Consider the following 12,215-nt stretch of genomic DNA (forward strand, 5'->3'; position numbering starts at 1 on the left):
TCAGCCTCCCCTAAACCTCAGAGGAGCTGATTAAAGCAGGCGGCTGCTCTCTTCCAACATACCGAGGGTGACAACAGCGAGAGCGTTCGCAGGCATCCCCCCACCCACCCCCAGATGCTCCCAGCCAGCGCTTGGCACCCGCCACCCGTGCCGAGCTGTCGCCCATCTCCAGGGACCGTGGAGATCCGCGGCCAGGTCAGCGGGGTGGCGGGCGAGGAGGGATGCAGAGCAACGTGCTGATCAGGTGGGCTCCTCGGCAGCTCCGCCAGCGAGCGATGCGAGCCGGCAACGCTGCAGAGCCAAGCCCCAGCCTGCCGGGTGAGGCTGCTCTCGTAGCCCCTCGCTGGATGTGACACGGAGCTGTGCTCCCAGCCCTGCTGCTGCTACTGCTGCTGCTGCCCGGGGAGAGCTGGGGAGGGGAGGTGTGTCGGAGTGTGACTTTCACCCCGTGCTGGGGGTTGTCTCTGAAGAGGCTGCTCTGTTCTCTCCCCAGAGCCTCCGCGACCACAGCGTTGGCGAAGACCCACCGGCAGAGAGGACAGGTCAACGGCAGTGAGTAGCTTTTCGCTGTGTCTGGCTGGCTGCAGTGCCTCCCTGTTGGGGTTTAGCTGGCTTTCTCTGCATGTGAATGGATGGACTTAATCTCTCGAAGCCCCTTGGGGGTGGTTGTTGTGGTGGTTTTGTTTCTGTTTTTTTTTTTTTTTTTTTTTTTTTTTGCTGCTAATTTTTTCCATTGGGATGGCTGCTTTATCTCTGCTCAGGTGATCTCCTGGAGGGGGCTGATAATTTGATTGTCGTAATTGCACCCCCTTCCTTTGTCTCCTAAGGAGAAACCCCAAAGCACCTCCATGATGAGGCTGGCAATTCCCCTTGACCCAGGGTCCTTTCATAGGAGGGGGAGGTAGGGCAAGTGATGGAGTGTGGGGTAAAAGCCCCCTCACTGTGGACCCCCACTGGGATGCCTTTACCACATGCTACAGATTATATTTATAAAGCCATAATTGACCGGCTTTATTTGCAATCAAGGGAAATATCCGTGGGCATGTCAGCCTCGCCGTGCAGCTGCCTTTGGGGGAAATGTAGGTCTCGGCATCCCTGAAGTCAGGCAGACTTCAGGAGCACAGGGAAGTTTGGTGCTGCTCAGCTCCGCGGGTTGTGCTGTGTGGGCTGGCGAGCGGGTGGGAGCGGAGGCGAGCAGAAAGCTGTTTCATAACAGGACCCCAAAAAGCACGCTGCTCGAGGAGACAGAGAGGGAGAGGGCACCCGGCGGGCACCCAGCTCCGCTTCCAGCTGTCACTTCGGAGTGATGGGGGGGAAGAGGGGCTGGGGGACTCCGGGAGATCCTGTGCTGCGGCCCCGCATGTGGGTGAGACTGTTAACGAGGAAATTTAAAGGGGCTTAAGGAATTACCAAGGATTGATTTCAGTTAAAGCGCATCGAAGCAGCCGGTCAGGGCAGGGATTAAGAAAATGCACTCACTGGCATGTAGTGCAATCCCGGTTCCATTAATTTAGTTGGGGAGAGGCTTTGTGCGTTTTTAATGTAATCAGGTTTTAAAAGGGATGTTGTGTTGGGCAGCCCGAGCTTTGGGATCTCCTCAGGCCCAAGCAGCACGGGGTCCTGGCTCCTTTGCACACAGTCTCTGCTCTCACCAGCTTCCTCAGTTGTTCCCTCTGGGCAGGAGGACACGGAGGTTATCTGGAGCTCGGCCTTGTCCTGGCAAGCAGGAAACCTTTGCACTTTGCTCACTATACAGGCAGCTCGGTCCTGCTCTCTGTCCCATCGGTTTCCCGGCTGGTGTGGACCTCGCCTTCGCTCTCTGATGCGAGATTTGTTTGACCAGCGGGCTGTGTGCCAAGGCTCCCAGGGGCCCTGCCAGCCCTCTGTCCCTTCATCCTTCCCTCCCTCCCTCCCCGTTGCAGACCGTGAGTCCCCTTTGTGGCTTCCCATGGGCTGCCACCGCCTGGAGGAGGAGATGCTTTTTTGGGATGTTTTTGTGTGAGTGCTTGAGCCTGTGACGGTGCAAGGACCAGCAGCATCCGCAGACGCGTGAAGTCCTCCTCTTGTTTTATTTGCAGTGCCAGCTTTGCCGTGATGGCCCGTAACATCAGCCATGACCTGGAGGGACAGGGACGAGAGGTAGTTTGGTCTTCTTAGCGAGGTCAGTCCGGAAGCCCTGCCTGTTGGGGAGAGACCTTCAGAGGTGTTGAATGATGAGCGCGATAATGCCAAGTCCTGCTGCTCCGTGGTGAGCTGTGACGCCAAGCTCAAGTCACTTTAGACCTGAAGCTGGACTTAACCCGCTGTCCTGGTTTTAGGAGGAAATGCTGTCTCTTCTCTGTGATCATCTCTCAACTCTGAACGTCTTCCATTGAAAAATCGACCTGCCACGCTAGGAAGCAAGGATCAAATGGGTTGAGAACAACTGGCCCTCCTTTTTTTGCAGAGGATTCTTTGGTATATTTTTAAGTGCCGGGACATGAAACAGTAAATATCCCTCCTTCCTGCACTCCTATCTCCTGCAAACAGCCCTGACTGCTCTCCAAGCCAGCCAGTTAAGGGGTTAACTATAACTGGATGCCTGAATGGCTGCCTTACTGATCCCACGGAGGTAACTGAAAAGACACGCTGCATTCCTCACCCCTGCCCATCCTGTCGCTGTCTGCCTCGTCCAGTGAGCCTTTGGGCTCGCTGTACCATCCCCTCTTCCCTCCTTCCCTTGCCTCTCCACCTCCCGCAGCCCCAGATTTTCCCTCTCTTTCTCCTGTGTCCTGTCTTGGGAGCCGTGACCCAGAGATCGGTGGTCCGTGAGAGACAAGCTCCTTGCTTGTGGCGCAGCATCTCTGTCTCCTGTTCGCTGTGATTCCCTGCTGCAGTCCCTTGATCTCAGGCATCAGAGAGAAATCTGAGCAGCACTGCGGTAATGCGTGTCACACCTCTTGCTGAGAAATTCCTGAGCTGGCTCGAACAAACAGCTGAGGGAGGATAAAGGTTGGGGGCAGGAGGTATCAGAAAGGTACCAGGAAGATCCCATAGCAGGCTCGGTGTCAGTTTGAGCCAGCAGGTCCAGCAGGCTCAGCTAGGAAGGCGACACTTTGCACACAGTGGATCTGCCCTGATGGTGGAAGTTTAGGCAGCGCAGCATCCTGAGCCCACCGGTCATGGGTCTGCATTTTGGGGCTGTGCAACAATTCCTGCCACTAAAAATCTCCAGGTTTTTGTGCTTGACAAATTCCGTGAGTTGCCTGTGCTGTGCCAGGGAGACACTCCTTGCATTTAATTAACATTTAATTTGCTTTAAGATTACATTAAAATGTGCAATAATAGAAACTCTGTGAAGGGCGGGAGGAGAAGGGGGAAACAGGCATGCTACAGATTGGCTCGGTTGCTGGTGCTGAAGTGTTCTGCAAGGACTGCATATGGAAGGGGAAAAATCCTGTGCTTCCCTCTGCAGCCACACACAGTGTGTGGCTTCTGTTTGGCAGCAGGGCTCAGCGAAGGGCTTCCTCTGGCTCAGAAGTGGGTGCAGCAGCTGAGAAGTGCAGACTCAGTCGCTGAATTGTCCTCCTGTGGTCAGGAGCAGAGAGTGGCCTCGTTCGACACGGGGGAAATGTAGCAGAAGCGATGCCCTTAGGCTGGAGAGGCAAGTAACAGGCTGTGCCCTGCTGGACACCGTGTCAAACCGGTAATCGGCGTCTATATGTTTTTGAGAGGAGACACTGCCAGCCCAGTGCAACGTGTGTGTGACATCTCCCACTCCCTTCGTGTTTCCTCTCCTTCCCCATCCTCCCCGTCCCGGCGCGATGCTGCGGCGGCCGTCCTGGGAAGGGGCTGGCGAGGAGGCGAGGGGCCTGCGGAGCACCACAGGCTCTGGGCCCGCTTTGAAATTCAGAGGGAAAAGCAATAAGGCCATTTTCTGCATGGATAAACCCGTCACGGAAGAGGCAGCTTTAGCCTGCTTATGTAACGCTGAGTATAAAGGGATCCTGGCTGGGGTCTCGTGGCTCTGCAGCGCAGGCTCACCTTGCAGGTGCCTTGCTCCCTCTCTTCCTCCAGCCCTCAAGCACTGGTATTTGTGCTATTCTGGTGCGGCTGGATTGTGGCGACTGGCATTTCTCCCCTCTGCTGTCTTCCCACTCCTGCCGAGAGCAGGTCTTTGCAAGAAACTGTCCCAAAGTGCAGCCTTTCAAACCTTTTTGCCAGTCAGACCAGCTGAGTGACTGGTGTGGGTGAGCTTTCAGCTGCTCTAGTGCTGTGTCCACCCCTAGCATCTGCTTAGCATCTTACTGGAGATGCTTCAGAATCCCTTCTGCAGATGAGGGAGCCAGGGACACAGGTCTGACTAGGTGCAGAGCTACTGAGGAGGTTTTTTTTTTCTTCTTTTTTCTGTTTTGCCACTCTGGCTAGACTTTTAATCGTCTTCTTTGGTTTTCCCCTGCTCACACCCCTGCTCCCCCATATCGACCACAGGAACAGAGGGATGAGGACTCGCCTGGGCTGCCTGTCTCACAAATCAGACTCATATAATGATTTCACAGCTATTCTTCCGGACAAGCCCAACCGGGCTTTGAAGTGAGTATAGCTGCAGCATCCCACCCCATCCCCACTTCTGTCCTTCCCCTCCCTGCCCGCCACCCCCTCTAGTACCACCCGCCTTTCACTGTACGCTGTATGAGCTTTGCATAGTTCTTTTTAGCCACAAGGAAGGGAGGAAAACACAAAAACCTGATAGAGCAGAAACGATACTGGAAAATGCCTAAATCAGTGATACAAGCTCTTCATTAAGACAGGACATGCACACTGTCCCAGCTGCTGTACATGGGATGTATCTGCAGATGTTTGAGCACATAAGATATCCCTCTGTCATCGCAAATCAAAGTCTGAGCAGTTGACTTTGCACACGAGGTGAGCAGCAATTTCAGGTCACAGTCCTCCTTGGCGAAGTCTTGTTATTAAACACTACCAAAATGTCCTGAATCAGTTTGCACAGCACTTAAAGTAGGTACTTCAGACAATCCAGAGCCCTGAGTGGGATGTAATTCATCTGATCACAAGTCACTGCTTACATCTGAGCTAAGAGTCTAACCTTCCCCTTGAAGTCAGGAGAGAGAAACAAACACTGCTGCAGGTGTGGGTTTCATTTCACTTAACTTTTGACATTTACAATGTAAATGTCTACATCTGAACTTGTTCCCTGGGCCTCTGCTTAGAGTCGATGAGGAAAAATCGGTCCCTTTTTGGGCACAATTCATTGGGCTTATTTTAGCCACCTACCTGAAGAGGAGATGGAGAGAACCCTGCAAGTCCCATGGCATCTCCCTGCTGACTCTGAAGGGAACCCAGGGTGACTTGCTCACTTGGAGACCTCTACACTGTAGATAAGCAAAGTTTGGTGAGAATTCCAGCCTTCTTTGGTGTCCTTGTCAAGCAGCTCTGGAGGGAACCAGCAGCCGTGGGTTGTCTGTAATTTGCCCCTTCCTTTCTTTCAGAAGACTATCAACAGAAGAAGCAACAAGATGGGCAGACTCCTTTGATGTCCTTTTATCCCATAAATGTGAGTAGAGATCAAATTCTATCAATCCTCCCCCTCCTCATGTCACCCTGTACCCCAGATACTGTTTATAACTGAGGAAAATTACACACTGATGGCACAGAAGCAGTCACGGTAACTCATGGGCAGGATTTCTCCACTGGTGAGAAGGTGAGGGAGTGCGTTTCTGTGGGTTCCCTTCCTGAATTTGCTCTTCACTGACTGTGCAGTCACAGCTGATGAAGCCAGCAGCCCCAGCTCTAGCTTTCTCCAGTTCCTCTGGAGGCAGGGCTCCAAGACTGTGGCTGTGTGTACCTTCCTTGGCAGGTACACCTGGGTTCAGCCTTTCTGCACAAACAGTGATGGGTTCTCAGATCACTAAAGCTCCCCAGGATCTGTGGCACCATCTAGTTTCTCTCTGCCTCCAGCTGCTTTGCAGCTGCACAGTGTAGAGGTGCAGCCTGTGCCAGGACTACTGGGCACAGCAGTGCACTGTAGGAAGCAGTGGAGGGCTTCCCCTGAGACCCCACTCACTGCCACTGCTCGTTAGCACTCCACTGCAGGGCTATTAATATTTTATCTTCACCTAAGTGGCGAGAAGACCGTAACATCCCATTCCTATTGATGTGAGCGCCTTGCAGAATATTCTAATTCAAGTCAACACAGCTGAAATTCTCAGAGCCGTCTCCTGATTTTTTTTGACTGATTACTCTAATTGATTTTAGGGGAAAATCTAGTATGTAGCTCAGTAACCTTAAACACCTCGCTCTGTAGCAGTACTTACTGGAGAAATCACGCATGGTAGCACTTAACTGGATCTAATTTATAGCTACTGAACCAAACCTGAAAGTTTCACATCAAGGAATGTTATGCAAACATATAATCAGCACACCTCACTCCATTCAATAGATCAATCATATCAGTTCTGTTCAGAATATATTATTCTGTTATTCTGCTTCACCGACATATTCATGCTGACAAATTGTAAACAAGGCTGCGAAGTTCACAGTATAGGCTCATTAAGGTGTTTGTATTCGAGAATAAAATGAGCAAATCGAGGTTGGGGAGAAGTCAGTGTGGGTGGTGAACTATTTTATTGCAATATGGAAATGTCTGACTTTCTTAGTGGTTCAGGTTTTGAGGGACTTGCATTTTAAAATATCAGTGTAGAATCATATTGTTTTTAAAAAAGTACAGTTCTTCTGGATTTCTGCTAAGATGACAACAGTTTTGGCAGAGAATTACGTGACAACTTTAAACAAGCTGGCTGTCCAAGGCAGAAAAAGCAATATATAATTTTAGCAGCAGTATCTTGTTGAGATCATTGCTCTTGCAGCCGGTAGAAAAAAAAAAAAAAAAAAAAGAAAAAAAAGATGTAGCTGGGTATGGCTAAGAGGGAACATTTCTTTTGTCAAAATTCAAAACAAGAAGGGAAAAATGCACAAAAGAGTCATGGGTGCCTGGAGGATGGGAAGTGGAAGAGGACAGGATATTCACATCAGTGGTACAGTTCTGTCTTTAAAATCAAGCCCTTGTTCCTGGTTCAACAGTATTAAGGTCAGAATTTTCTTACTTAGATACAGAGTATAACAAAAGTGCTTCGATTACAAGAGCCAGCAAAGTCTCACTCTCTGTACTGAAGTTATATACAGATTGTTCCCTTTTCAGCTGAGTGCTGGGAATGCTAAATCAAACCTTAGTTCGATTACTTCATCCAACAGCATCCATAAGAATATAATATTAATAAATTAGGAAGGATTCTGGTATTTCATTTATCACTCTATAAGGCTGTCTCTAGAATGGGAAGTAATTCTGGGAACTCTTTGACACCTAGTGAAAAATATATAGTTCCTAATAGCAACAGAAGGTGATTTTTAAAATTTAAATTGAGCTGCTTTTTTCTTCTCAGCAGTCACGTTGACATTGCCTGGTGATTAGTGACAAAAAATTGTTGTTTAATAAACCACTTTCTAAAAAAATATATCACATCAGCTCTGACCTGAAGCTTCTGGAATAGCTAGTCTGCAGACAAAGCCTGCATTTGGTTATAATGATGCAACACAAGTGTTATTTTAGTTACACTGGTTTAAAGGAGAGAAGATATGCATCATATGTGCTTAGAAGGAATTGTAAAATCATTGTTTTCACTTGTGTATACTTGCATCCAAAGCACAGAATTGTTAAATTGTTATGAAAATAAACCAGCTGCATTTATGCTATTAGAAGCATGCTAGTAAACATGAGCTGATGTTAGAGAGGGTAAGGGACTCTTGTGCTGTGTCAGACCAAAATTTCAGAGTAAGAAAAGCAGTGCCTGTCCTGCCTGCATCTGTCTGTAGTACAGCTGCCAGCTTGTGTCCTATTTCTAGTGCCAGGAGAAGGACAGAACTGTATCAGTCTAATTTCACTATGACTGCCCAGGTGAAAAATATTAGCCAGGGAAAATTCCAATTCATGCTTCAGGGCATGGGCTAAGCACCAGCTGGGCTCACGGAGAATTTCCCCTGTGGTTTCTAGCATTAGCAGGTAGACCGCTTCTGCTTGACACATCTGTCATGAATTCTTTCTTCACTAGATGGACAGTTTGTCTGTTTTGGAAGGGAGATTGTGATGCTGATTTCAGGGAATTGAGTGGTGCTTTCCTTCACAGTCAAATGTTACAGCGGTTTGGGGTTCTTTCCAATCATCCCATTCTTTCAGGAAAATCAGTGCACAAGTTGTACTTGGGAGCTGGGTATAGCAGCTGTATGAGAGAGACAGACAACTTTTACTCTTTCACTTCCCATTTTCCTGAATCTCCAAAAGGTCTTCAAGTGGAAGTGGTCTGAACAGGTACTATGCATTACACAAACTCTATGGAGAATGTTATGCTTATTTTTTTCAAATATTCCTTAAGTGTGATGGCCCTTAGGCGCCCCTTCCACTGTTCCCCCATTGTTTTACTGAATGAACTCTGTAGATACTGTTTGATCCTGATCCTTTATGTCAGTACCTTGAGTGGAGTATTGAAAAGCCCTGGATCTCGAAGCAACTGCATGTTTCCAGAGATTCCCAGGCTGGGCAGTGCTCTTTTTTGTAAAGAGAGTGGTCTGATTCAGATTGTTTAGTTCCCAGCACTTAAAAAAAAATAATTGTATTGACATTGGCAAGAGATTGCAGGTAGGGAAGGTGATGCAATTTAGGCTCTCCCAGTCACACCCTCACCTTCCTTTTGCTCTGGCATTGGGACTTCAGCATCTCTCAGCCTTGCCCTGTTAGAGTGCCAGTGCCAAATTATAGGATACAGCACAGCTCAGCTTCACTGGCAGCCCCAAGACAAGTAGGTCAGTGCAATGATATCTGACTCGCTCTTGCTAATGGGTGAAGCAAATCAACTTGAAACCGTAGGGTCAGCCAGTCAATCCCCTTTCTTTCTAGAGCAGGAGCCTTGTCTGAGCTCGTTGCAAGAACCCTATCTCCAAGCACAGCGGTGTTCCCTTGGGTCAGGGCTTGTGAGCGTGGCAGACAGCAGGAGAGGAGTTTGATCTTGCTTTGCAGCTGGGTTTTGAGCAAGTGAGAGGCAGGGCTGCATGTAGCATGCTTCCTTGGGTGCTAAGGGGCAAAAGCAGAGGTTTTAACATGCTAGATTTTGGCATCTTTTCCCCTTTTTTGCCAGTGATTAGTGATGGCTCCCAGGGAACCGGAGCTTTACGTGGTCCGCAGAGTGTGCGTATGTGTGTGAGTAACGGAGGAGTAATCCCCCTGCTGTACCCGTGCCCAGGAGGTACAGTCTGGTCAGCCAGATGGAGATTCCTTTTGACAGGCTGCCGGAGGGAGATCCAAGCAATGGCATGTCTCATTCTGCATCCCTCGCGGGGCTGGACACATGGCCTGTCATTTGTCCAGAATCCGGCAGGACAGTCTGTCCTCAACCCTTAGTCAGTTTCCAGCGAAGCATCTGACATGGAAAACCTTTGCGCTGAATTTCCATTTTTATCTCAAGGATGACTTTTTTTGCCATCTACAATTTATTATTTTTTTTTGTGATCTCTGTGCTCTTCTGCCCAAATTTTATTGTCCTCCTCCTCCTCCTGTTGTCTATACGTTGCTGCTCTTCCCACACAGCATAGGAATATCCCTTCCTACTCCCAGTTCTTTCTAAGCCAGAACAGCATTAGCATTAGCATTGTGCTAGTGACAGGCAGCTAACATTCACCAAAGCAATGCTAAGCAGCAGGGAGAGCACGTACATATGCTATGCAGAACATTGTGGCCCTGTCTCTTCAGCCCTGGACCCAAAATATTGCACAGAGCTAATCCATCCATCTACCAGCCATAAGGACTCTCTCTTTATTTCCTACATGACGTGCTGATGGCCCTGATGGTGTGCAATGCATGCATTAAATAAATGATTGTTGATAGCTTTTTTACTCTGACAGTGGCTAGATCCTTGGTTATTAAACTGTCTGCCTGAATGATTTAAGCTATTAATCTCAGCTCTTCCTCATGTTGCTGACGCCTGATTTAGTTAAGACTTGTACTGTATTTTTTGCAAGCCAGTTAAGTCCCTTCCTCCACGTCTTTTCTTTCTGTAAAGAAACGTCTCTCCACAGCCCAAAGGATAATGTCTGAGTGAGGTTTCAGGAACATCTGAGACCTCATGTAGTTGTTGATCTGCCTGGTAGTTCCCCTCTAAATCACAAATTTGTTTTTATCTGCTCTAGAGAGCAGAGCCTGGTCCTTTTAAGGCTATTCACACTGCAAAACTCTAAAGCAAATGTTCCTCTGCTCCTCCTTCTGACTCCTGACACCCAGGTGGAAGAGCTCTATTTCTTTGCCATCATCCTATCTGCCCTGCTGAAAGTAATAAAATCCGTTGGCTTCAAGCAAGACTCACCACTCTTTTGAGTCAAAATCCTGAGTAAGTATCCAACAGCTGTATTGGAAGGCTGTACATTTACACCATGGTGTCTGTTTCTTGGGCAGCCATGCCTTTCAGCTGCGTGTTTTGGGGATATCCCACGAGATCTCTAAAGATACCATAGAATCATTGGTGAGGGATGGATGCTTCCTTGGTAGTCTTCATGTACAGGACATAAAAGTCAACACCCAGGTCACATTCCAGCTCAGGTGGCGCCGGTCCCCTACCTCGTTGCCCTCCTGCCCTTTCCATTAGATCTGTCCTTGTTCCACGATAAACTCGTGGGCAGCCTGGCAGCGATTTACTGCTGTGCGGTCATCTGGGCTTCCATCGCCGAGGCTGAACTCTGACTGCCAGCCCCAGCTGTAAGTGCTGGCAGAGAGTCAAAGGCTAAGGGCGAATCTGCGGAGAGCGAGGCAGCCTCAAGTTGAGGATGACCTCTCCTGCATCCAGGGCCTCCTCTGCAAGGTCCTCCCAGGTCTGGCTTGATCCTTTCCAGCTCCCCTCGGGCTGTGAGGAGGAGATGACAGAAATATATATATAAAAAAGTGGAGAACAGCCAGATACAATTATTTATATATCGTCTGTCTAAACTTACTTCGAGATAAAAAGGAGCTGATTGACATGAGAGCGGGAGGCAGAGCATGTGGAAACCTCCTGGTCCCAGCTGCCACGGCTGCTCTCTGGGGCAGGGCTGAAGCAAAGGCCTTTCTCATCTCATCAATCACGAAGTCCACTTGTTTTAGCAGATATTACATTCTGCAGATATTATATTTGCCATGCACAGCTGCTATTTTTGGCAAGTGATCCTCTGTCAGTGCCGGGGCTCTGGGGCTGTTGGAGAGGAAAGGCGACGGGGGAAGATCAGGACAGGGAAGCAAGATCTCCGCAGGAACACACAGCTGAGGTTGTGTTGTCATAACAGTGTATTTGGGTGCCTGAATAATAAACACCAAACATCCTACGAGCCCGTGATATACCAAATGGCATACATCTCAGGGAACTGCTGCATTTTCCCTTCTGTGCTTTCTCCTTTCTGAAATTGTCAGTCTGCTGTGATGTCCTCTCCGTTTCTTCTCGTAAGGGCTCCCTGCTCTCTTCTCAAGTCATCCGCAAAATCCATGTGAATTTTGTCAATGTTAAATAGGGAAGGGACGTAGGCTTTGAAACATCCTTGTGTCTCCTGGGTTCCTGTTCCCTGAAGGAAACAAGCCCTAAAACATTCCTCTCTTGTGCCATGTTTATCTACCCATGCAGATGCTCCGAGCAGCTGGGGGCAGCGTGATCCTGACAGGCACTTGGCTCCCGGAGATGCCTCTGGAGCTCCATTCTGCAGACTTCTCGAGGGCTAATGTTGCCTTATTCCCCCAGTCTTGAACCCACAACTTGCACTGTTAGCTGCTCTGCAGTGCTCTTGGGCAAGAGCCCTGGCTTTGCCCACAGTAACAGTCCAAAACCCCGATCATCTCTTTCTACAAGTGCATTAACAAAGGGGCACCCGGATGAATTGCTGCGATACTGCCATTCTTTCATTCCTTGCCCTCCTGGGGCTGACAGAAAGAAACCAGGGTAGCTGAGATGGAAACATTCCTCTTTTAGCTGCTGGTTGCTGTGCCACGACAGCTCTTTGCAGTGCAGAGTGCTGATGGAGCAGTTAGCATTGCCAAGCCTGTCAGTGAAGGAGCTTTGAGAAGCCTGAAGTGGAGAGTGTTAGCCTGGAGTTTGGTCCTACCTGGCCTAATATCTTGTCTGTCGTTCCCTATGAGAGCCAGGGCAGCCAGGAGG

At 49.1% G+C, this 12,215-nt stretch overlaps 1 protein-coding gene across 6 annotated transcripts in view; it reads left to right on the plus strand.

The window, feature by feature from the left end:
• RGS8 (regulator of G protein signaling 8) overlaps nt 1-12,215 on the plus strand; it is a 20,920-nt gene continuing 8,705 nt past the window's right edge. Inside the window, exons 1-5 of one of the 6 annotated variants that reach the window (XM_084527211.1) lie at nt 118-195; nt 494-552; nt 2,079-2,611; nt 4,471-4,572; nt 5,490-5,554. In XM_084527211.1, coding sequence (XP_084383337.1) covers nt 2,586-2,611; nt 4,471-4,572; nt 5,490-5,554 — 193 coding nt within the window. In that variant the 5' untranslated portion in view covers nt 118-195; nt 494-552; nt 2,079-2,585. Of the gene's footprint in view, nt 245-274; nt 319-415; nt 553-2,078; nt 2,612-4,470; nt 4,573-5,489; nt 5,555-12,215 lie in introns of those variants that run through there. The other 5 variants (XM_084527210.1, XM_084527212.1, XM_084527208.1 and 2 more) reach the window with 5 other exon arrangements.

This window comes from Aythya ferina (assembly GCF_964211825.1).
Source record: "Aythya ferina genome assembly, chromosome: 8".
In the NCBI taxonomy this organism is placed as follows: Eukaryota; Metazoa; Chordata; class Aves; order Anseriformes; family Anatidae; genus Aythya; species Aythya ferina.